Source organism: Podarcis vaucheri, assembly GCF_965113315.1.
Source record: "Podarcis vaucheri genome assembly, chromosome: 13".
Taxonomy (NCBI): domain Eukaryota; kingdom Metazoa; phylum Chordata; class Lepidosauria; order Squamata; family Lacertidae; genus Podarcis; species Podarcis vaucheri.
Genome location: NC_138751.1, coordinates 33,208,972 through 33,232,077, shown reverse-complemented (window position 1 = coordinate 33,232,077; position 23,106 = coordinate 33,208,972). Strand labels below are relative to the sequence as shown.

The following is a 23,106-nucleotide window of genomic DNA, read 5'->3' as shown; positions in this document are numbered from 1 at the left end:
TGGGCAGCGAACCCGGAAGTAAACACTTCCAGGTTTGCCGCATTCATAAGCTGAAAGTCCGTAACAAGAGCAGAATGCAACACGAGGTATGACTGTATTCAAGCAGCATTCTGGCCTCCTCTAAGACCAGGGTTTTGTTTTGTTTGTCTGTGTATTCTGCAATGTGCCATTAGTGGTGGATTTCTACTGGACCGTCCACACACCATTCTTCTTTATTAGCAGTTTTGTGATGCTTCCACAATGTTATATAGTGCAACAAAAGCAGAACAAACAAAGAAAAACAACCTGGAACATTTGTGGTATGGAAAGTTATAGGATTTCAGCAGGAAGTTGCAGGAAGATGCCCACTGATTAGGAAACTAAGTAGTCTGTCAGCCCCAGGGGCAAAACAATATTGAAAGCAAGATCACGTATCACCATCCCAATACCACCATGATCACAAATCATTGTGCATGCACAATGGAAAGCGTGTCTGGAGGAGTCTCTCTCCTTCCCAAGTGGTTGAATAGCGGTCGCCTTCCCACCCATGGGTGCCCACCAACCTCTCTTTTGTTTTCCGTCCCCTTGCAGTCTTTGGATAGCCTGGGTACCTCCGAAGACACCCGATCGAAGCGGCATTCGACCTCGGACTTGTTGGATGTCACTTTCAGTGATGTGAGGAAAGAGGGCTGGCTCCATTACAAACAAATCCTCACAAAGAAAGGCAAGGTATGTTGTACCTTCTGGCAAGGATGGAGTAGTGTGGGTGTATGTTTTTGGTTGAGGTGGGGTGGTAGGAAATAATTCTGATATATACACTGGTAAGCACTGGCCATGACCAGTCAGGAATGTTTTTTTTTGGGGGGGGGGATGATAGTAAATGGAATAGTCTGCTGTGTGTGTAGTATTAAGGGGGGGCAGTTGGGAATGTATGGCCCTCTAGTAGCTGGGACTCCCAATTCTTTAGTCCCAGCCAGCATGACCAGTGGTCAGGGATGCTGGGAGTTGTAGTTCAGCAACAACATCTGGAGGGGCCACAGATTCCCTACCCTTGGAGAAAAAACATAGTTAAGCACTACAGCAGACCCACGGCTTACGCACGATTTACTTATGCAATTGCAGCTTTGTGCAGGTGGCAGGAAAATAAAAATAAATAGAGAGGGGAGGGGGGAACAGTCGAAAGGGGCCATCCAATATATTGTGTAACCTTCCCATAGCACGGCAAGCAGGGTGGAGGGCTTGGAAAGCTCTTTCTGCACCAGGTTTTCCTGACACAGAAAGATTTGAAGCCCTCTACCTTGCTTGTTGGGCTCTGGGCAGGTCACACAAGGCCTCTGTTTCTATAGGGGCAACCCAGTAGGATGGGCGGGGCATTACTATTACTACTACTACTACTACTACTATTTCAGATGGCCCCACAAGATCTCTTGAGAACCTCCCACAGCCTTCCAGAGGCCTTGTGCAATGTTCCCAGGGGCAGTTCCTGCAGTCTTCCTGACTTCGCATGATATTGCCTTTGTATATGAGCCCCCTGAACATAACCTCCACCCCAGTTTTAAAATAATGAATCTGATAGGAGTTGAACTTTAAAAATAATAATACAGAAACAACCCAGCACTTTGGTTCCAGTGCAATAGTGTGTGGAATGCTCAATGTTTCTAGATTCCTCTTCCCAAACAGATGAAAAGGAAAATTTAAAAACAGCTTTCTCTGCTAATAACAAGTGTTGCTGTCCCATCCTTTGTAACGCTCAGAAAGGGAGCTACGTTGAGATTTCTGTACTATTTTACTTAGCTGTGGAAGCCAGGTGACCGATAAGAAATCCATAATTGTTGGACAATGAGATAAATAAGCAAAACTGCACACGTGTACTAAGTTTGGACCCCGTCCCCCAGTTTGAAAGTTTGGTATTTCTTCTTGTAAGTAATTTCCAATGAAGGTGCAAATATAAATCTTTTAAGTATTGCAACATGTTCTTGAGTTCTTGAATGCTCTTCTTTTTGGGGGGGAGGTGGGTGAAGGTGCGATTTCACTCAATGTTTTCTAGTACTGTAGCTGGAGGAAACCTTGTTGCCATTAAAAAAACCAAAAACGCAGTGCTAGAGCTCATGTGTTAAATGTGAGAGCACCAAGGTTCAATCTCTGCAATCTCCAGGTAGGGCAGGGAAAAGACACCTGCCTGAAGTATTAGAAAGCCACTGCTAGTGCCCTGTAGATAATTTAGAATTCAACTCCCATTATCCCTGATGATTGGCCATTCTGGATGGACTTGATGGGAGTTGTAGTCCAACATCATATGAAGAACATCAGGTTGGGGAAAGCTGGTGTAGGCAGCACTGCACTGCGTATACCAATGGCCTGACTTGGTATAAGGAACTTTCCTATATTTAGCAAATAGGTAACTTAGGGCAAGAGACCAGGTCTTGCCCAAGATGATGTAGGGTATGTTCACGTGAGTGCCTTAAAACACAGCGAGATCATCCTCACCCCCACTGCATTTCAAGTTGTGTTTGCACAGTGGGGTTCACATCAGAAAAGTGGGGAGGGGAAATATCTTCACCAGACACACAAGACCATTTGGGTTGCTCCCCCCACTCCCACTTCCTACAAACTCTTGCCCATTAAGCTTCATGTGTGCATGCACGCTCATCTGTGCATGTGTGACGGCTGCTACGATACGTTCACATTTTCCGGTTTTCTAGTCTGTTTGAAACTGGTTTGAGCAAAAAATAAGAATGCATCAAATAGCAGTGTTTGCCAAGAAACTACAGGATTGATATGGACTGTGGCTGACATCATGTGAATATGAAATTGAAAACTAGCAGTAGAAGTACGCTGGATGCAGAGCAAGCAGTAATGTGAACATACCCATATTAAGCCTGAAACAGCAAAAGGGCTTGATCCCAGGCACTACTAAAGCTGAAGTGTTGCCTATCAGAATTTGGTGCCCCAATACATCTTTGCAGGAAATCTCTCTCTCTCTCTCCTTCACCTCCCCTCTGTCTTCCTCCTCCCTCAACATGCGTCCAATTCCTACTCTCGCTCTTTCTCCCTCCACAGAAAGTTGGCGGAGGCATTCGGCAGTGGAAGCGGGTCTTCGCTGTCCTACGTGCACACTCCCTCTACTTATGCAAGGACCGGCGGGAGGCTGTGGCCATTGCCCCGCCCCCAGGTGAGGAGGAGCAGCCGCCAATCAGCGTCCGAGCGTGCCTGGTAGACATCTCCTACAGTGACACCAAGAGGAAGCACGTCTTCCGGCTGACGACCGCTGACTTCTGTGAATGTCTCTTTCAGGCCGAGGATCGGGATGACATGCTGGCCTGGATTAAAGTCATCAGGGAGAGTAGCAAAGCCGAGGGCGAGGTGAGAACTGCCCTTGGCTGGCTCCTGGGCCATTGGCTTTTCCAAAACACCTCTATCGGCAGTCTCCTCTTTGCTTTCTCTCAGGTGTTTGCCCTTTTCCCCAAGGAAGAGGCCACCTGCAAATTCTCAAGCGTGCCTGGTCTTAGCACACACATTGCTGTGAGCATCCATGGATCTCCCATGGCATGTTAGGATCTGCACACATTTTGTGGCTTCCATCCAGTTGGATATAGGCTGTCTTCCAGAGAAGCAATATACACATAGAAAGGGGGAGACCTGTGTCCATTACCAGAGATTTCTTTGAAAATGCTGCTGTCTCAGCAGCTTCTACTGCTGAAGAGGCAAGCCACCATTCTATTTAAAAAGCAGCTTGCCTTTTTGTAAATCAGAAGTGCACTGAAGAGAAGCCTCTGCCTGTGCATGCAGTTATTCTACATGAAGTTTCTTTGTATAGCAATCCCACAGCATGAACATGCACAAGTGTGAGCATGTATACGCAGCAAGGTTTCTCCCCGTTCCCCTCCTGAAAGTTTCAGCAGTCCCAGAGAATTCCATGCTAGTAAAAGCTTAAGGCTTGGGAGAGCTGAAAAGTCAGTTTGGTGGTTCAGCCACAAGAGCTGCTGGAAGGCGAAAAGCCTCAGCCCACGCTTGGATCTTGGCCTGTGCATAATTCTGAATTTAGGAGGCAGAGTGTGCTCTCAATTTTATGACCATGCAATTGTTCATCTCCATACTTGGGCTTCTTGACTTTGGGAGGCACAGAAGTTGCTTTGTCCAAAAATTGGGCCTGGCTGTCTTCTGCCCCCTTTGGCTGGAGGTGATAGGAAGGATAAACTAGCCATATATGTAGGGGGGGGGGGAGTTCTGCCCTAATTATTATATATGCTGAACATCCCTTCACCCCTTGATTCCTGTTTGAATGTATGAGCTGTGCAGGCAATTAATTGGTTCAAACTCTGATCTGACCACTTTTTAGCCTGTCCCAGAATTTTGATGGAACTGAAAGGGGGAACTTTATCCAGCAGAGTAACGAGATACTGTTGAAACCTGTGTGGCTTTGAGCTGACAGCTAACCTTCTTTCTGTATCTTTTCTCTCTCAATAATCTCCAGGACCCTGGGTTTGCAAGCCAAGCACTGATCAATAAGAAGCTAAATGATTACAGAAAAGTGAGGTAAATCTCTTACCATTCTTTCTTCTTTGCTTCTCCCCACCCCATAACATCTTCCCCGCCCCCACACACATAGAAAGCAAGCTTGTGAACGAGAAGCTGGGCTTAAGACATACTAGTTTTCTAGGTGGAGGGGTTGTGGGTTTTGTGGGGCAGGGGTATACAGAGGAACATCCTATTAGATTAGACCCAATCTGCAATCAGACACAGGTTACCTCAGTCAGGCATGGCTAAACTTGGCCCTCCAGCTCTTTTGGGACTACAACTCCCATCATCCCTAGATAACAGGACCAGTAGTCAGGGATGATGGGAGTTGTAGTCCCAAAACAGCTGGAGGGACAAGTTTGGCCATTCCTGCCTCTGATAGTACTTTTGGGCCAGGTATCCCAGCCTGCTGGTTCACACATCCTATTTCCTCCATTGTTCCTTGTTAAGTGCAGGGTTAAGTTAAACTTAACATTTTCCAGAAAACTCTCTCACAATTATATAGCTAATTGAAGCACGTGTTACCTCACTCAAGATGGTGCCACTTTCACTGGTTGGTGTGCAATACCTCCCCTCCTCTCCTCTTGGTTAGTTGACTTACTGATAACAGAGTTAACCCTTAAGCTGCAAACTGAATGATCCCTACTGTTGCACTTCTTTCGTGGGCATAGCCGGGGAGGGGCAGGGGGCAGCTGCCCCCCTAAATAAATAAAAATCAATACAAATACTGAAGTAACTGAAGTTCTGCCCCCCTAACATAAAGCCTGCCCCCCAACATAAATCCCGCTATGCCCATGCCTGCTCCACTCCTTCAAACCTGGCCGCCTGGCTGTGGACATTGGAGTCCAGTGTGGATGTCAAGTGTGTCACAATCTTAGCTTGCATTTACAACTTCCACACCCTGCTGGTTCAATAATGGCGCCTCTCATCAGTAGTCTTTTGTCTCTCTAATTGACTTGGATCAGTCTCTTTAGTCACCCCTGCAGTTTAGTGCCTTATTCTTCCCAGAAATGGATGTCCGTAGACAAGATAAAAACCAGCATCATGAATCATTCCTGCAGCTGTTAATATTTGCTTCCATAAAATTATAGTACAGCTACAGCTTCCAGTCTGTTAATTAGGGCAGCTCCATGCAGAGTGATAGTAGAGTAGTCAAGCATTAGGGTGAGATACAATATGAAAGGTGAATTATGTGTACATTAGTACCTTGGTTGTCAAACTTAATCCGTTCGGAGAGTCCGTTCGACTCCCGGAACCGATAAAAAACCAAGGCGTGGCTTCCGATTGGCTGCAGGAGCTTCCTGCACTCAATTGGAAGCCGCAGAAGCCGTGTCGGATGTTCTGCTTCCAAACAACATTTGCAAAGCAGAACACTTCCGGGTTTGCAGTGTTCAGGAGCTGATTTGTTTGGGAGCCAAGCCGTTTGACAACCAAGGTACCACTGTATAGGTTTGCCATCATAAAGAAAGTTTTGAAAATCCTCTCTGGTTCAGTTGATGGCAAAGACCAGTGTTTTGTATGTGTGAAGTTGAGGCCTTGAGTTGGTACATTGCATGTTCCTTTTCCCTTACAGCTCCTCTGGGACCAAACCAGACTCCTCCCCAAAAGGTCCTCGTGTGCCGGGGGTGAAGTCAGAATTGCAGAAGCAACTAGGAGCAGGGCCACCCCGTTCCCCACGGCAGGATACCATCACGCTAAGAGGTATGAGAGCCTTGAGCGCATCTCTGAGTCTTTGTGAGCAACAAGGCGAGAAGACACTTAATATCCAGAAGGCACCTTAATATCCAGAGGGAGCACACAAATCTGTGAATAGTGCCTAACTAATTTTTTTAATCAACAGCTTCTGGGGCTCAGATTTTCCTAGATGTTCTGCTCTCTGAGGTCTTGCTGCCTCATTCCAGCTGCAGCAGCAACTGTTTAATTTATCCCTCTATCATTCTACATTAACATGTCCTCAAAGCTGCTTATATTTGTTTTTATGGAGCAGTATAGGATGGCCGGGGTTGCTGGTCAGAAGCCAGAGTGACTTATTGGATATAATATAGGATCTCTGGGAGGCTTGGGTTCAAATCATATCTCAGCCAATGACTTGCTGGCAGAGTTGGGTTATGTATGTATGCACAGTGGTACCTTGGTTTGCAAACAGTCTGGTTTGCATATGTTTTGGATTACAAACACGTCAAAACCGGAAGTGCGTGCCCCGGTTTGCAAACTTTTTTTGGATTGCAACCCATTTTTTTGTATTACGAACAAATTTTTTGGGGAGGCCCCATTGGCAAAAGCACGCCTTGGGTTACCAGAGTGTTCTGGTTTGCAAATTTCTTTGGAATCCAAACATCCGGTGCAGGTTCCACAGCTTCCGATTGACTACAGGAGCTTCCTGCAGCCAATCGGAAGCCACACTTTGGTTTCCAAACGTTTTGGAAGTCAAATGGACTTCCGGAACAGATTCCGTTTGACTTCTGAGGTACGACTGTAAATGGCTCTGTACAAAATTATTTAAATTTTCTAGTTGTCTTCTGCCTCAGTTCCCTACCTGGATGTTATTTGTGTGTGTCTCCATTAGCCAGGCTTGTCACTGTCAGGCTAGCTTTTCACATGCACAATTAGAATTTTTTCATGTGAGAGAGAAGGAAGGAAGGAAGGGTCACCCACCTGACAATGACATCACAACCACCCATTTTCATATGCTGGCATTATTTGAAATCAAACCATGCTGACAAAGGTGCGGCTTTGCTGGCCCCAGTTACCAGCTGATCAGTGGTGCTTGCAAACCCCCACTTTTGTCATCTTTACCTGCAGCACACCTGATGCTCAGGTGTATGGCAGGTGGATACAATGGTCTGTTGGGCCAAATGAGGAGGAGGACTGATGGGCCTGATTATGCCTGCAGACCTGTGGTGATAATATTTCGTCTGATTTTGGCCTGTTATGTTTCTCAGCCAGTGAACTTGCTTTTGTTCTTCTTTCCCTCTGCCCAGATGACAGTGCCCACCAGAAAGCTCCTTGGGGTATCAACATAATGAAGAAAAACAAGAAGCCTGCTCCAAGGGCCTTTGGCGTGAGACTAGAAGACTGCCAGCCTGCCCCTGACAACAAGGTAGACCCTTACATTTCCCTGCATGTGCAAACCTAGTGCATTAAATTGTAAGAAACCCATCTTTTCATGCTGTAGCACCTACACTTTGAAACTCCCTGCCGGTTGAAGGCAGGCAGGCGCTGGACTTGTCGCTGCACCCTTAAAACATTTTTGTTTAGGACAGTGTTTCCCAAACGTTTTTGGGCAACGGCACACCTGTTTACTGAAAAAAAATCTCGCGGCACACCACCATTAAAGCCCCGCCCCGTGACGTCAGCGCGCAGCATCACGCTGGGAGGGACGCACAAAAGTGAAAGTTTTTTCCCTCCCCCTTGCCGGGGAACCTCCAAGCTTTGGGGGTGGGAGGAGGCAGCAGAGCGAGGGACTGAGGGACGGCGGCAACTGAGGTGGCGGCGGCTGTTGTGGTGGTGGCGGCGATAGCGGGCGGAGGAGGGGGTGGCGGCGGGGCTTGAGGAGCCGTCGCCGGGAGTTGCTGCTGCTGTTGTTGCTGCTGCTGCCCGGACATGCCGGCCTCCTCCTCCTCCGCTGTCTCGCGCTCCTCCCTTTTGCACGCGCTGCCCCGCCGCTCGGCACCACCACCGCGGAGCCGCCCCCGGCTCGACGCGGATCCTCGCCGCCGCCGCCTCTCACCGCCCGCCTCGCCCGCCTCCCTCCCACGGCACACCAGCCGATGTCTCACGGCACAGTAGTGTGCCGCGGAACACCGGTTGGGAAACACTGGTTTAGGAAAGCCTGTCCAGACACAAAGATGTGCTGCTACAATCAAGCAGAATATTCATTTGTTAACTAAGTAAATATTAGAGAGGAAGCACTTTGAACTTTCCTAAGGGCCAAAACCCAGTTAAAATCTCTGGTAGACTACCTTCCCCAACCTATCATTCCAAGGACTGTCACCTGCCTTTGTGCTCTTCCTGCTTGCAACCTAGTCACAGACAACTGTGTGTTTGCTTTAGATAGCGAGTACATGCAAGTGGAGTCACCACATGCAACGGAAAAAGGTGTGTTGTGGGGAGTTGAAAGTGAGGAGGAAGTTGAGACCTATTAGCCTGGTGGAAAGAGAATGATTTCCCAGACATGGTCTACAGCAGGGGTAGTCAACCTTTTTATACCTATCGCCCACTGATGCATTTTTATTGATGGTAAAATTTCCTTACTGCCCACCAGTGCTCAGTGGAAGGAGGATTCAGCTTGTGCCGTAGAACCCCCTACCGCCCACTAGTGGGTGGTAGGGACCAGGTTGACAATCTCTGGATCTACAGAGTTCCAATTGAGGGGGCTGGATGCTAAATGCCAGTGCGGTGCAGTTGGTAGAGTGTCAGACTAAACCCTGGAAGACTGGGGTGCTGTTCCCCACTCAGCCATGAGGCTCACTGGGTGACCTTGGGCCAGTTACTGTCTCCCAGTGTAACCTACCTCGCAGGTTGTTCTGAATGTAACCTTCAGAAGAGATGAGATACCGTATTTTTCGCACCATTGGACGCACCGGACAATAGGACGCACTTTGTTTTAGAGGGGGGAGAACAAGAAAAAAAAAATCTCCCCCTCTCTGCCCAGCGCCCCTTCAGTGAAGCGGCAGGAGGCGCTGCACAGAGAGGGGGAGAACTTTCCCCCTCTTGTTTTCCCGCTCTAAAACAAGGTGCCGTTTAAGGTGCGTTCAGGCGGCTACCTTGGAAGCCTGGAGAGCGAGAGGGGTCGGTGTGCACTGACCCCTCTCGCTCTCCATGCTTCAGGTTCCTTTCGACCTGCTCTTTGGGGCTGGTGGGGGGAAGCTCACCACCAGCCGCAAAGAGCAGGTCAGGGAGCAGCGGAAAGGTGCAGTGGAGAGGCTCCTGCCATAGCCGCGCGTCACCTCTCCAGCCGGGTGAGGGTCGCGGGGCTATGGCGTCTTCGCTCCATAGGACGCACACACATTTCCCCTTATTTTTGAAGGGGGAAAAGTGCGTCCTATAGAGCGAAAAATATGGTATGTTGTTGGCATCTGTCTTGAAAGACAATGGAGTGCACCTCTGGGGGTGAAGTCAAACCTCTGCGTTAGCACCGAAGTGACCTCCCTGGGGTGCAAGCCTGGGCAATGTATATGGAGGTCCTGGGCTGCCCAAACAATAAGACTTCCCTCTCAGCCTCACAGTTCTCCTCCAAAGGAAAGCACAGCAATACATTTGGCACCTGCTTAGCTGCAGGAGTTGCTGGAAGGAGGCCTATAAGGCACCACCCAAGCACCTTAGGGACTCCACTCCAGATTTGTGTAGGGCAGTGGTTCTCAACTTGTGGGTCCCCAGATGTTGTTGGACTACAATTCCAATCATTCCTGAGTTCTGGCCTTACTAGCTAGGGGTGATGGGAGTTGTAGTTCAACAACATCTGGGGACCGACAGGTTGAAAAAAGCTGGTGTAGGGTTTACTTCTTAGCCTTTTCTTCTCCCGAAGATATCTCACAAGCAGCAGAGGTTTTCCTTCTCCTATATTAGCTACCTTCCCAGGTTGATGAGCTTCACCTGCCCCTAAAGGTGGGATATAAATGTACTAAATAAGTAAAGCCATACAGCACATTCCTGTTCAGGGAACGTGCAACATGCTGCTTAGAGGAGCATCTTGGCTTAATTGTGATACATGGCGATCCTGTGTTTTCGGAAGTGTAGGAACTTACTCTCGCATCTCATGCCCAGTTAAAACGCAGTGCCCAAGTTGTTGATGTCCATATTTTGACAGTCGCCAGAAATAAATTGAAGTTCAGACTATATGGATTTGCCTGCAGGCAAAATTTGATGTTCCAGAAATTTATATGACATCCTTGCAGGGGATATGTATTGGTCACGTGCATGTTTTGGGACTGGCCAGCTGTTTAAGGCCCTTTAGACTGGGTGTGGCACCTTGTCTGGCACCAGCCCATTTGCTTCTGCAGCTTTTAATTACCGCCACCACACAGCGCTTGTGCCTTTGACTTGTGAAGGTTTCTGAGACTGCCGTCAGCCTCACCTCTGCACTTCACTTTCTGCAGAAAGTCCCCCTGATTGTGGAAGCCTGCTGCAAGGTGGTGGAAGACAAAGGCTTGGAATACATGGGCATCTACCGCGTCCCTGGGAACAACGCTGTGGTCTCCAGCCTCCAGGAGCAGCTCAACAAAGGATCTGCAGAAATCAATCTGCAGGAAGAGGTGAGAGCAGGACCACTCTGCCCCTCCCAGGCTCCTGCCAGTCTCTCTGCCTTCTGTCAGTCTCTCTGTTTCCCATCTTCGCTACTGTTGAAAACTCAGTGTATAGTATGCTGCTGCCACCTAGCTGCCACTTAGCTGTACTATAGGCAGTGCCCACGCATATTTGCAGAAGGCTGTACCTGTTGCACACTGAACACTGAGCCAGTTCACAAGCCTTGTTTGGGCTTCTGACTCGTAGAAGCAAAGAAGTGGCAGCAAAGAAACTAAGCTAAAAAATCAGGAACTCTCTGAGTGAAATCATGCCTCAGCTGTACTTTGGCGAGCTTGCCTCCCCCCTCCTGCAATCTAGTGTTGTAATGTAATTATTACAGCCTCCTTTTTCTGCTAAATCACCTGTTTTCCGGAGACAATAAATCACTGATGGAAATCTAAGGTGGTCCCTTGGCCATTTCTTGCCAGCATGGCTACACGATTTACAATAGTGTTGATGTTTCTCCTGTTCTTCTGGGATATGGTCTCTTGCCTAGAATAAAAATCTTGGTGAGATTAGAAGTGTGATTTTGAAACATCCCAAACTCTAAAATTACTTCTTTCTCTCTCCCTGTATGGCCAGAGGTGGCAAGACTTGAACGTCATCAGCAGTCTCTTGAAGTCGTTCTTCCGGAAACTCCCGGAACCGCTGTTTACAGATGGTGAGTGACTCTGGCTTGACACCCTTAGCATTTAAGATAGCGTAAGTCTACATTTTCTCTCTCGAATGGATGGGCAAGTGGAAAGGCAAAATGCTTGCATGGTTGGGATTGTGGGGTGGGCCACGTTTTTGGTGCATTGGATGCGGGTGGGAAGGTCTGACTATGTGCCTTCTGGGTCTAAACCTAGACGCTCCCCTCTTTCAGCAAATGAAATTGGTTTTGGCAGTGCAGGGGCAGACATGGATTGCAAGAGAGGAAAGAGGAGTTTAAGTGCCCAGAGAAAGGACTGGGGCCTCTGGCTGGGCAAGTGACTATATAATAGCAAAGCTCCCAGGAAGGCCTTTTGAATTAATTTCAGGTTTTTGGAAGGGAGGTATTTTCCCAACAGTCCTCTTTCTTGTCTTCAGTGCCTTAAGCTTGCCACTATTTCTTTTCCATCATGAGCAAAATGCTTGCCTTTAAATGAGCCGGGTTGTCCCTAACAGTGGAAGGAAAAAGCCATCAAGTCAGCCGTCCCGCAAAACCCCTATCATGCAGGAGCAGGAGCGCATTTGAGTGCTCACCTGGTAGGTTTAGGTGACAAGGGTTTCCAGGCAGGCCGAGTGAGCAGGAGCCAGCAGAGGAAGAGATGAGGCAGAAAGCTGTTGGAGGAGGGATGGAGCTCTCCATCTTCCCACTGCCAGTTCAGTGGCAGGACACCTGCCGTGTGTGCAGAAGGCCCCAGGCTCAATCCTCAGCATCTCCAGGTAGGGCTGGGAGAGGCTCCTGTGCAAAGTCAGGGAGAGCTGCTGCCGGTCACTGTAAATGATACTGAACGAGATGGACCGGTTGCTGTATAACAGGGTTTCCCAAACTTGGGTCTCCAGCTGTTTCCCATCATGCCTGACCACTGTTCCTGCTAGCTAGGGATTATGGGAGTTGTAGTCCACCTGCTCAGATCAACCCATTGCAAGCCTCTAAATTAATTTTTCCTCTAAGCAAAGGGGCAGCTGTGTGTTCTTGGTTTTCCCTTCCAGGCAGGCTAGATTATTGTAATGCACTATATGTGGGGTTGCTTTTGAAGACTGTCCAGAAGTTTCAGTTGTTCAGCAATGTAGCAGTCAAACTTTTGTCAGGCATTCGCAGATCAGAGCATATAACTCCAGGCTTTGATCTCCTTTGGGAGCCTTGAGACTCCTTTGGCTTCCTGTTTGCTTTCGGACTCAATTCAAAACACTTTAAAACCCTAAGCAGCTTTGGAGCAGGTGACTTTAAGGAGTGCTTGCTCTCATAGAGGCCTACCTGGGAATTGAGATCAGGGTCAGAGGTCTTGCGCTCAGTGCCATTGGTCTGCCCAGGTAAACTGCCACCTTATCCCCTTGCGCGGGACTCCCGTTTCCTCTGACCAGACAGTGCCTAACAATCACAGATGAATTTCTTCTTTCTTACAAGATAAGTACAATGACTTTATTGAAGCCAACCGGATTGAAGATGCCAGCGAAAGGATGAAGACCTTGCGCAAACTGGTATGCAATTTGGGGAGGGGAAGTTGTCCTCTGTGAGTGGATGCTTTTTTCTTTGCAATGCAGCGGGGGAAACTCAAACACATTTCCTCTCTGCCTTGTTGTAACAAAGCTTTTGAAAGGGCAGATTGTAGCTCAGTGGTAGAGCATCCATGCCACAGGTTCCTGGCTTCTCCAGGTAGACCTTGGGAAGGTCCTTGGAGAGCACTGGCCAGTTGATGTAGATATGGGGTGACACAAGGGCTTCATGGAAAGTTGGTCAGACCTCTAAGCCCTGGTTGCCAGTGGCAGAGGTGACCAATGCACACTTACGCATACACACACACTTATCACACATAGAGCACATGTACACTTACAATACATACAGCAAACTAACCACATATATATAGACACGTGGCACTGCCCACCCCCTGCTATACAGTTATTCAGCCATACATAGGTCTTCTTTCTCTCTCATACACAAGCCCCTATCACATTGTGATGGGGGATGGCAGGAGATTTCATGCCCCCTCGTGGTCTTCAAGGAATGATACCTGAAGTTCAAGAGGCAGCATTTTCACACTCACTGCAATGCTGGGGGGCAGGAGGAGACTTGCCACTCTGGGTTCACCAACCCTAATGTAGACTTTACTGAGCCAGGCAGCTCAGTGGTCTGACTCAATATGAAACCACTTCCTATGTTCCAGTTATGCTAAAGTGGTGGCGGCATGAGTCAGTCTTCAGCTGAAATTAAAAACTTAATATTGGTGTGGATAACAGACGGGTTAAAGCGTGTTCTCTACAGCAGTTATGTGTTGGGTCTCTCAGTAGAAAGCTGGAGAGAGAGAGAGAAATTGCCAGCATGGGAATGGATAGAAGAGGAAGCCTTAAATGCAACATGTTAACACCCAGCAAATTTCAAGTCAGAGGATACTCCAAGAGCATCTATAAAACAGACAATTTACTTAACTGCCAAGCCAGTTATAAAAACACTTATGTCTTTAACACATTGAATGGCATCCAAGTCAACAGTGAAGCACGAAATTATTCTTAATCCTGGAAAAACCAGTATGCAGAAATGATTTCTCTCTTTAAGAACACCGATTTTATTACACAGAGCAGAGCAAATTACGTAGCACTCCTCTCCAAACACACTTCATCCCTTGGCATTGGAAGTTCATTATTTAAACATAGTTTTAAACAATTAAAAAAATTGTTTAAACAATTTGAAAAATCCTCCCTTTATAATCTTAAGCGTTCTCTTGCCCCATTTTACATTTCGTAAAACAAACCAACAGAATTGCTCTTAAGGGTTTGTTTTTTTAAAAAAATACTTTCTTAACCCTAAAGGCAATTCTTCATGATGTCTGCTAAAGTAACCTCTAAAACAAAGGCCACAGGCAGCTTATATAGTCCTGAGTACAAACCAAAAGCCTCTTAATGCCAATTACGGAGGACTAAAAGGGGGGGGGGAGGACTGGCTGAATGAGCCTTATATTTGCATGCTGACTATGTAAAATAATTAACCTTGAACCAGTGAAGAGGGAAAAACATGTAGGAATTAAGTACATAGGGAAAGTGTAAGATGTAATTAACTCCATATTGACAAATCCTGTAACGAGCCCCGCTCATGCTTGTAACTTACTCTTTTGCTGCACGTAGAGTCAGAGAACTGTAGAGTTGGAAGGGACCACAAGGGTCAATCTAGTCCACCCCCCTGCGGTGCAGGAATCTTTTGCCCAACATGGGGCTCAAATTTACGACCTTGAGATTAAGTGTCGCATGCTGAGTTATCTCCATTCCCTAAATCTGGGTTCTTTTGCAGTCGTGAGCACTACAACACCACAGCCAAGCAGTTGCTGATTTCAGGGGCAATTCAATCACATGCTGGCAAATTCAGATTGTGCAGTTATAGTTAACTGGAAGGTCTTGGGCAAGGATTACCTGTCCACACACACACTTTAAGCCTCCACATAGGTGAATTTCTGAGCATGCCTTATAGGGCAGGTACAGCTATATCTTTCAGGATCCAGCTTTAGTTGATGTAGGTGATGGTAAGCTTTTGAGTTTCACAGGTTTTGGTGTCTTCCTAAATTCAGAAGCTTCGGTATCCCTTCAGTTTGAGTGCCAAATTCATTTCACCAAATTTTTTGGAGAAATCTGGAAGAAGAGAGGGATTGGAGGAATTTTCCATCTTTCACGGATGTCCCAAGCTCTAATTGGTAGTTGCTGTTTTTCTTCCGTTTGTTCCTCAGATCCGGGACTTGCCAGGCCATTATTACGAGACCCTGAAGTTTCTGGTGGGACACCTGAAGACAATTGCTGATCATTCCGAGAAAAACAAGGTAATGCTTGCCGAACCGAAATACTCAGTATGATATGGTAGCTTCTTCATGTGGAAGAAGATCTAGGTAGGTGCAACGAATAGCACAAGCCATGGGTAAGCAACACTTCCAAAACAACCTTGCTCCCAGAAAACAAAACCCCAACATCCCCATGACAGAGACATTGTATAGCCTCTGTGCAAGTTATGTGAAAGCAAATCAGGACAGTTTCTCAGTATATATGCTTCATCTGGAAGCAGCCTTAGGCTAAGCAGTGGTTTGATCTCAGTGCCTTGTAAGCAATGTAAGAGGTCAGACCAAAGTCCAGTGTTCTGTCCCCACACTAGCCAGCCAGATGACTGTGGGAAGCCTGCTGGGGGGACAGGAGGGCAGCAGCCCCATTCTGTTCTCATTTCCCAGAAATGAGAGGTATGTTCAGAGGTAGGGTGACTGATCCTAGAGTTAGCCGTTATGACTGTAAGATGTTGGTAGTCTTATCTTCTGTGGATTTGTCTAAGCCCCTTTTATTTTATTTTTTATCTTTTCGTAATTTTATTTATAATTTTCAATTTTGCAAGGATTCCACATTCACCCAAATGCCAACAATACATTTATACATTTAACATCGACTTCCCTTCCCCCCTTTCCTTTGCGGCTGCATATTCTAAGTATTCCATATTCTGTCTTTTTCTTTTATCTCAGTTTATTTTATACGGCTGAATTTAGTATAATCCTGCTAACAGTTTGATTTGTTTACAATGATCCCCCCCCCCAATATCCTACAAACCATTTCCAGTCTTCCTTAAAGACTCTTTCTTCCTGGTCTCTTATTCTGCTAGTTAAACTTGCCATTTCTGCATACTTTATCTGCCATTCCTCCTTGGTTGGAAATGGGCCTTCTGTCTAAGCCCCTTTAAAGCCATCTAAGTTAAGTGTCCATCTCTACCGTCTTCATAACTTCCACCACAATCCTAGTCACTTACTTAGAAGTAAGCCCCAAACTTCCCAAAAGACAATTCTCAGATTGCAAGCTCCTTGGGGCAAAAGACCTGTTTACAGAATTTCACAAGCAACAGCAAAGTGTCTTGTGTACAGTGCAGGTGTTGTATAACTATAACAACTAATGCAGACTGAAAGCTGAGATGTTTGCGGGAAACACGTGTTGTAGCTTCCTTTGCCACCTTGCAGTCAAATGCCAGAATAGTCTTTTTTCTCTTTTTTTAAGCCTAAAAACAACAATGGCTTGCATTGCAGATGGAGCCCCGGAATCTTGCTCTGGTGTTTGGTCCCACCCTTGTTAGAACGTCGGAGGACAACATGACCGACATGGTGACACACATGCCTGATCGCTACAAAATCGTGGAGACCCTCATACAGCACGTAAGGGGCATGGAGGTGCCTGCAGGGGCATGGTGGGGGCTGGAGGGCAGCCAGGAGAAGACTGGCCCTGCCTCCTGGATGTGGGATGACCACCACTTAATTGCTTTTTAAAAGTCATTAGATATCTTCTTGCAAAGAAATGCATGCAAAAAAATTTCAATCCATTATTAGTTTCTGAAGTGGTTGCTGTGCTTTGCATTTGCTCCCATCACTGAAGATATATGTGAGCAGTTCTCAATTTTTTGAGGTACGTTAGCTTAACCATATAAGAAGAACTTTCACGAGATATAAGGAATATCTCATGCGTTAAATCAGCAGTAGACACTACTGGTCTCTTCTTGTTCCAGTATTTTCTATAATCGCAGCTAAGTCTATTGGCCATTACTCTGAACTGTCTCTTGACCAGTGGATCCGTTGTGAAGTACCGGTACGTTCACTGTTTTTGCCACCTGCTGCTCAGCAGGCACAGGGCTGATGGGAGTTGTAGTCCCATCAGGAGGGCTTCTCTTCCCTGCCATAGGCCACTGCAGTGTTTGTAAAGCATTGGGGTTGCTTCAGAAGCACCCTCACTGAGTTCAAACCAGGTGTTTCTTTTCCTGTTCTACAGGGATAGAGGGCTGGTAAGGGAGAGAAGAATGGTTCTGCAAGTTTGAAGCATGAACTGGGTTTAGGGAAAATAATAGCCAGTGAACTAATGGTTAGGCTGTCACAAATAAATCCCTTCCTTGAAGCCACATTCTGGAAGGACTGAAAAGGTGCAAACTCGAATGCTTGGTACAAGAAAGCATGGTGTAATGCCCTCACGCGGAAAAATTACACATTAAGACTGGCACAAAGCATAAAGAAACCGTTGTGGGAGCATGGTGGAGCTTTATTTCATTCAGAAATCCAAATACCAATTCCAAAGGTTTACGCTAACTTGTGGATCACTTAATCATAAGATGCTTTACAGACATGCACTGTTGCATGTTGTGGTGTACGTATGGAAAAATAACCTGTATTTTGGGGGGAATCAAATTAAAAATTCAAATATATCCCTTCCTGGTTCCTTGGAGCCAGTGGAAAGCCAATACACAGAAATGTTCCTGTGTTGTGATTTTTAAAAATAATAATAGCAACAGAGAGGGCAAAGGAACATACAAATGGCTAAATATACATACAACAGTTAGAAATTATTATTTGCAGTTAGGTGGGAAGCCCTGCAAAAGCATAGTGAGGAAGGAGGAATTCTGATGACTAGCTAACCCAGTGCCCAGCTTTGCAGAACGTACGTCTGTCTTGTGAAGTAAAAAGCCAGGAAAAGTCCATGTTCGCATTTCATGGGTGAAGAACCTGCCACGACACCCCTTTAAATTCAGGGCAGGCAGGCTCTTGGATTCCAGCCTTCATCTGCCCAAACCAGCCTGGCCCAATGGTCAGGAGAGATGGGACAGGTGTAGTCCCTTAACACCTGAAGAGCAACAAGTTCCCCCAGCCCAGCTTTAAACTTGCAAGTCTTAATATGATGTTGTCTTTGAGTTAATGTTAGCAACTCGACTCTGCTTTGATTCCTCTCCTCTGCCTTTTCCCTTCCACAGTCAGACTGGTTTTTCAGCGACAAGGAGGATAAAGGTGAGAAGGTGAGTCACTTGGAAAGGAGGAGGATGCCGGTACCTGAGACTGCAGGGGAATGCAGGGTGTCAGCACAGCCTTTTCCCAGCCATGCTCTGTAGACAGTCTTTCTGCTGATTGCTGTTGGTTGGTCAGAAAGGACAGCCCTGGAGCTAGGGTGTTGTTGCAGTAAAAGAGACGAAGGTTTAATTAGGGGCAAACCAGATGCCTGTGAGGAAACCCACTAGCAGGACAGGAAGACAATAGCCCTTTCCCAACAACTGGTCCTCAGAGACACAATGCCTGTGATATTGGACATAGTGAGGAACCATAGTGACTGGTAGCTGTTGATAGCCTTGCCCTCCTCAAAGTTGTCCCCTCTCCTTCAAAGCTGTCCAAGCTGCTGGTCGTCGCTGCATCTTTTGCCCATGAATTTGAGAGTTCTAATAATGAGCTGGGTGGAAAAAAATACTGTACTTCTTTTTTGTCTGTCTGGAATCTCCCCACCATTTTCTTTCATTGGATGATCTCAGGATTCATGCTGGTCGCAGATCTGTTTATGCAGGAAAGACAGGAGGCAGGCAGTCTTTTTAAGAATGCTGAAAGAACGTACGAAAGAGGTTTTGCTTACCAAGGTGTACACATGGCACTTCTTTTGGCCCCCTGTTGCTTCTGCCAGACAGGCGTCGCTGGCTTTTGGAATTATATGTTTATATGCATCTGTGTGTGTATATCTTGATTTCTAGAGGTGATGAGCATACAGATGCTAACTGCTCTCTCCCAGGCCGTCACCCCCTGCCCCAAATGTATGAGGGTGGTGGAGGTATAGAAGGGGCCCCTCTGCCACTCTTAGCACTGGAGGGAGTCTGTAGGAAAGGAAGTGCTCTTTTAGATATTTAGGGCCTAAGTCCTTTAGAGCTGTAATCATGGATGTGAGTACTTTGAATTGTGTCCATTAACCAACTGGCAACCAAGGCAACTATTTTAAAACTGTGGTCTAGGTTTCATAGGCTTGAACTGTGGTGTACTGTTGAGTGGCTGGTCTTCCCTGTTTGGCCCAAGGTCAAATGAGATAATCTTTTAGTTCTTTTCAGCTTTACTCTTCTGTGGAACATTCTGAGATGGGAGGAGTGGTTCTTCCCTTCCCTTCTCCCCATTTCCCCCTAGGTATAGGATGGAAGGAAGATAGATGAGTGGAGAACTCCCAGTTTTCCTATACTGAAATACTGAGACCTCCACAGTGTAGCCAAACACACCAATAAGAGAGTTGGCCAAGGAGAAAGAGAAATCCATAGAACACTGTACATCTAGCAGACAGCTTGAATCTTTCCCTCCTAACCATAAATGCATCCATTTTGCAGACCCCTGTAGATGAGCAGGAGGCCCAATCAGTGCCGAATATTGAGTACCTTCTGCCCAACATTGGGAGGACAGCAGCACCGGGGGACGCTTCAGGTGAGTGGACATTGCTTCATCCCAATGGCTGTGGAATTCCCACAGTGCAAAGTTCTGACTGGTGTTTTGCAGTGTTGCTTCTCTGTAAAAGTTATTCCTGTTAGTTCCAGTATTCAAGCGCAACAAGCAAAAAAAGAAAAAGAAAAGTTAGTCCACTTCCCTTTCACACTAACTTCCCTTTCACACTACACGTTTCATACATAAGCCCAGATCTCATTTCTCTTAGCTTTCCCATAGGCCTGTAAATTTTCTTTAGCTCCTTGTTGTTGACCTGTCCATCTAACCCCATCCCTCGAGTGCACGATGCTCAACATCCCTTGCCAAAGCCACCTGCCTGCTTCTGAAAAACATTTGCATTTGGGCAATTCTCCGATAGCAGAGAAGTCCTTGTTTGGGCAAAAGCCACTGGGATTAGCCCTTCCTTTTGAGGCTGCACTGTTAGCAACAATGTGCATCTCTTTCTCCCTGCCCCGCTTTCTTGCAATTTCATAAAATATAATGCACCGTTTGATTGGAAGAAGCTTCCAGACAGTTTACAAAGAGATGAAACAATAAAACAGAGAAAAATCTACAACCCTGTTTTAAAACATACCAAAGTTAAAATGTCAAAGCAGATTAAAATTGCCTCAACTTTCTAAGCATCAGGGTAGGCTTGTCTAAACAAAAATGTTTTTAAAAAAGTAAAGGTAAAGGGACCCCTGACCATTAGGTCCAGTCGTGGACGACTCTGGGGTTGCAGCACTCATATCACTTTATTGGCCAAGGGAGCCAGCATACAGCTTCCGGGTCATGTGGCCAGCATGACTAAGCCGCTTCTGGCGAACCAGAGCAGCACACGGAAATGCTGTTTACCTTCCTGCCGGAGTGGTACCTATTTATCTACTTGCACTTTGATGTGCTTTGGAACTGCTAGGTTGGCAGGAGCAGGGGCCAAGCAATAGGAGCTCACCCCGTCGCAGGGATTCGAACCACCAACCTTCTGATCGGCAAGCCCTAGGCTCTGTGGTTTAACCCACAGCGCCACCCGCGTTCCAAGAATGTTTTTAGCAGACACCTTAAAGAGTACAATGACAGGCGCTTGGTTGATCTCAGTAGGCAGGGAGTCGCAAAGTGCAGGTGCTGCCACCCTAATTGATCACATTCTTACAAATGTGGAACAGATATTAATTGGCACCTGCAGTAGTTAGTGCCAATTTCACCGATCAAAGCGGTTGAGTGGGCACGTGTTGGGTAAGGTGATCTTGTAGGTAAACTGGCCCCAAGTGATGCATTGAACTTGCCCAGTAGAAAATCAGCAACTTGTGCAGATCTCTGAGCACAGGTGTTATAAGCTGACAAGGCCTCACTCCTGTCGGCAGCCGCGCTGTACCATTCTGCACTCAACTGCAGCTTCCGAATCGAGCGCAAGGGAAGCCCAACATTCCTTGCATTGCTAGCCCCAAAATGGAAAACGAGTGAGGTCCCAGCTAAAGAAGAATGGCAACTTGTTGACAGAATATGCACAACTCGCAGACTTGACATATAGAATAAGAGAAGAACATACGTTTAAAGAAGATTGGAAAGAGTTTATTGGATATATAGGAAATAATTGTTTACAGCTGAAAACGCTGGCAGCATTAAGATAACAGTGTAAAAAGTTTTGATGGAAGCAATAATGGAATACTGAATTGTATAGTTTTTGTAAAATATGCAGGGATTTATGATATGTAAAATGAACCATGGAAAGGGAAGCAGGGAAACCACTGATATCTTAAGGATGTAAAATGAGTATTTTAAATTGTAGAACAGAAAATGTAATTAAAAAATACACACAAACACACCCCAATTGCCCGCATTACCGTAATCCCATCTTGAAGTAACCAATGCACAAACTACTATGGCAAGGCTTTCCTGGTCCACGAATGGCCGTAGCTGTCGAACCAGCCGCTGTTGGTAAATGGCACTTGTAGCCATTGAGGCAGAGCTGGATCCAGAAGCACCCTCAAACTGCCAACCTGCTCCTTCGCAAGGAGTGCAGCCCCATCCCAGGCTAGTCAGCTGACCAATTTCCCCAATGTGGGAGCGACTCATCCACAGTTCCTGCGTCTTGCTGGGATTCAAGCTCAGCTTGTTTTTCCTCATCCATTTCACCGCTGCATCCAGGCAGTGGCCCAGGGACTGTGCAGCCTCTCCCCATTCAGATGTCATGGAGAAATAGCGCTGAGTGTCTCCAGCATACTGATGGCACCTGGCCCAGAAACGCCAAATGACTGCTCCCAATGGCTTCATGTAGATATGAAATTGCACTAGAGAGGAGAGTCCCTTGTCACACCCCATAGTGTAGCCACCAGGAGGCCAAAGGCTGCTCTCTTCCAGTGCTGCTCTCTAGGCTGCCCTGATTGGAACCATTGTAATACAGTGCCACCAATTCACATTTCCCAGATCCGGTCCAGGAGGATGCTGTGGCCAATGGCCTCAAATGCCAAAGAAAGATTAAGAAGCAGGCACAAGGTCAAACTTCCCCCTCTGAAAAGGGTGACCAAGGCCAGCTCAGTTCTGAGGCCAGACCTGAACCCAGATAGGAAGGGATCTAAATAATTGGTGTCCTCCCAATAATGCCACCATGACACTCTCCACCGCCTTCTCCCCAAAGAGGGTATTGGCAGCTGGCCGATAGCTGTTCCAATCCAACAGGTCCAGAGCCGGTTTCTTTAGGAGCAGTCACACTGCTGCCTCTTTTCAGTGCAGCAGGGGCCACCCCCACATGCTGCATTGAACACACTCTGGACCCAGCCAGTTGCCCCCCCCCCTGCTAGATTTGATAAGCCAGGAGGAACAGAGGTTGAGGGAGCATGTGGTTGGACGCCCTGCCACCCGCACCATGTCCACACCAGCTGATTGCATAAGGTGAAACTGGTAGCACCGTCCTTAGAAAAAAGGCATGCATAGCCATTGTCACCTACCCCACCCCTTGGCCAGTGGCAAACAGAGCCTTTTAAGTTGGCAGAAGAGAAACCATATTTTTGGCACTGGAGGGGAATTGCTCTTGCGCTCCAGCTGGAGTTGCTAATATTGATGGGAGGTATTGTTTAAGTGGGGTTTTGTTTTGTTTGTTTTTCTCTCTTTCTACTGTTTACAAACTTCCTTAACCTTTTTTGCTGTCTTTCTCTGTTCCTTCTCTCTCTCTCTCTCTCTCTCTCTCTCTCTCTTTCTCTCCATCTCCTCCCTCTTCCTCCTCTTCCGTACTCCAGCGGAACTGCCGGAGCTCTAGAGCTGGTACGGTGTGGTTGTGCTCTGGTGTACATGCACTAATTCCATTGGGTGATTACGAGAGGTTGAGGAAAACAGGAAAGCGGTTCTGGTTCCTTATTGGTCCTTCCACGCCGATGAGCTACAACATTGGCGTGTACTATGATGAGACACGACACCGGAAGTCGAGCTCCTTACTGTTAAA

General features: G+C 46.9%; 1 protein-coding gene across 5 annotated transcripts in view; it reads left to right on the top strand.

Moving 5' to 3' along the window:
• Positions 1–23,106, top strand: part of ARHGAP23 (Rho GTPase activating protein 23) — a 180,547-nt gene that overhangs the window by 146,569 nt on the left and 10,872 nt on the right. For all 5 annotated transcript variants that reach the window (XM_082197160.1, XM_082197159.1, XM_082197158.1 and 2 more), the window contains 12 exons: positions 571–708; positions 3,040–3,342; positions 4,454–4,515; positions 6,071–6,198; positions 7,479–7,597; positions 10,596–10,751; positions 11,365–11,443; positions 12,875–12,948; positions 15,180–15,269; positions 16,503–16,628; positions 18,206–18,247; positions 19,580–19,673. In XM_082197160.1, the coding sequence (XP_082053286.1) occupies positions 571–708; positions 3,040–3,342; positions 4,454–4,515; positions 6,071–6,198; positions 7,479–7,597; positions 10,596–10,751; positions 11,365–11,443; positions 12,875–12,948; positions 15,180–15,269; positions 16,503–16,628; positions 18,206–18,247; positions 19,580–19,673 (1,411 nt within the window). The remainder of the gene's footprint in view (positions 1–570; positions 709–3,039; positions 3,343–4,453; positions 4,516–6,070; positions 6,199–7,478; positions 7,598–10,595; positions 10,752–11,364; positions 11,444–12,874; positions 12,949–15,179; positions 15,270–16,502; positions 16,629–18,205; positions 18,248–19,579; positions 19,674–23,106) is intronic.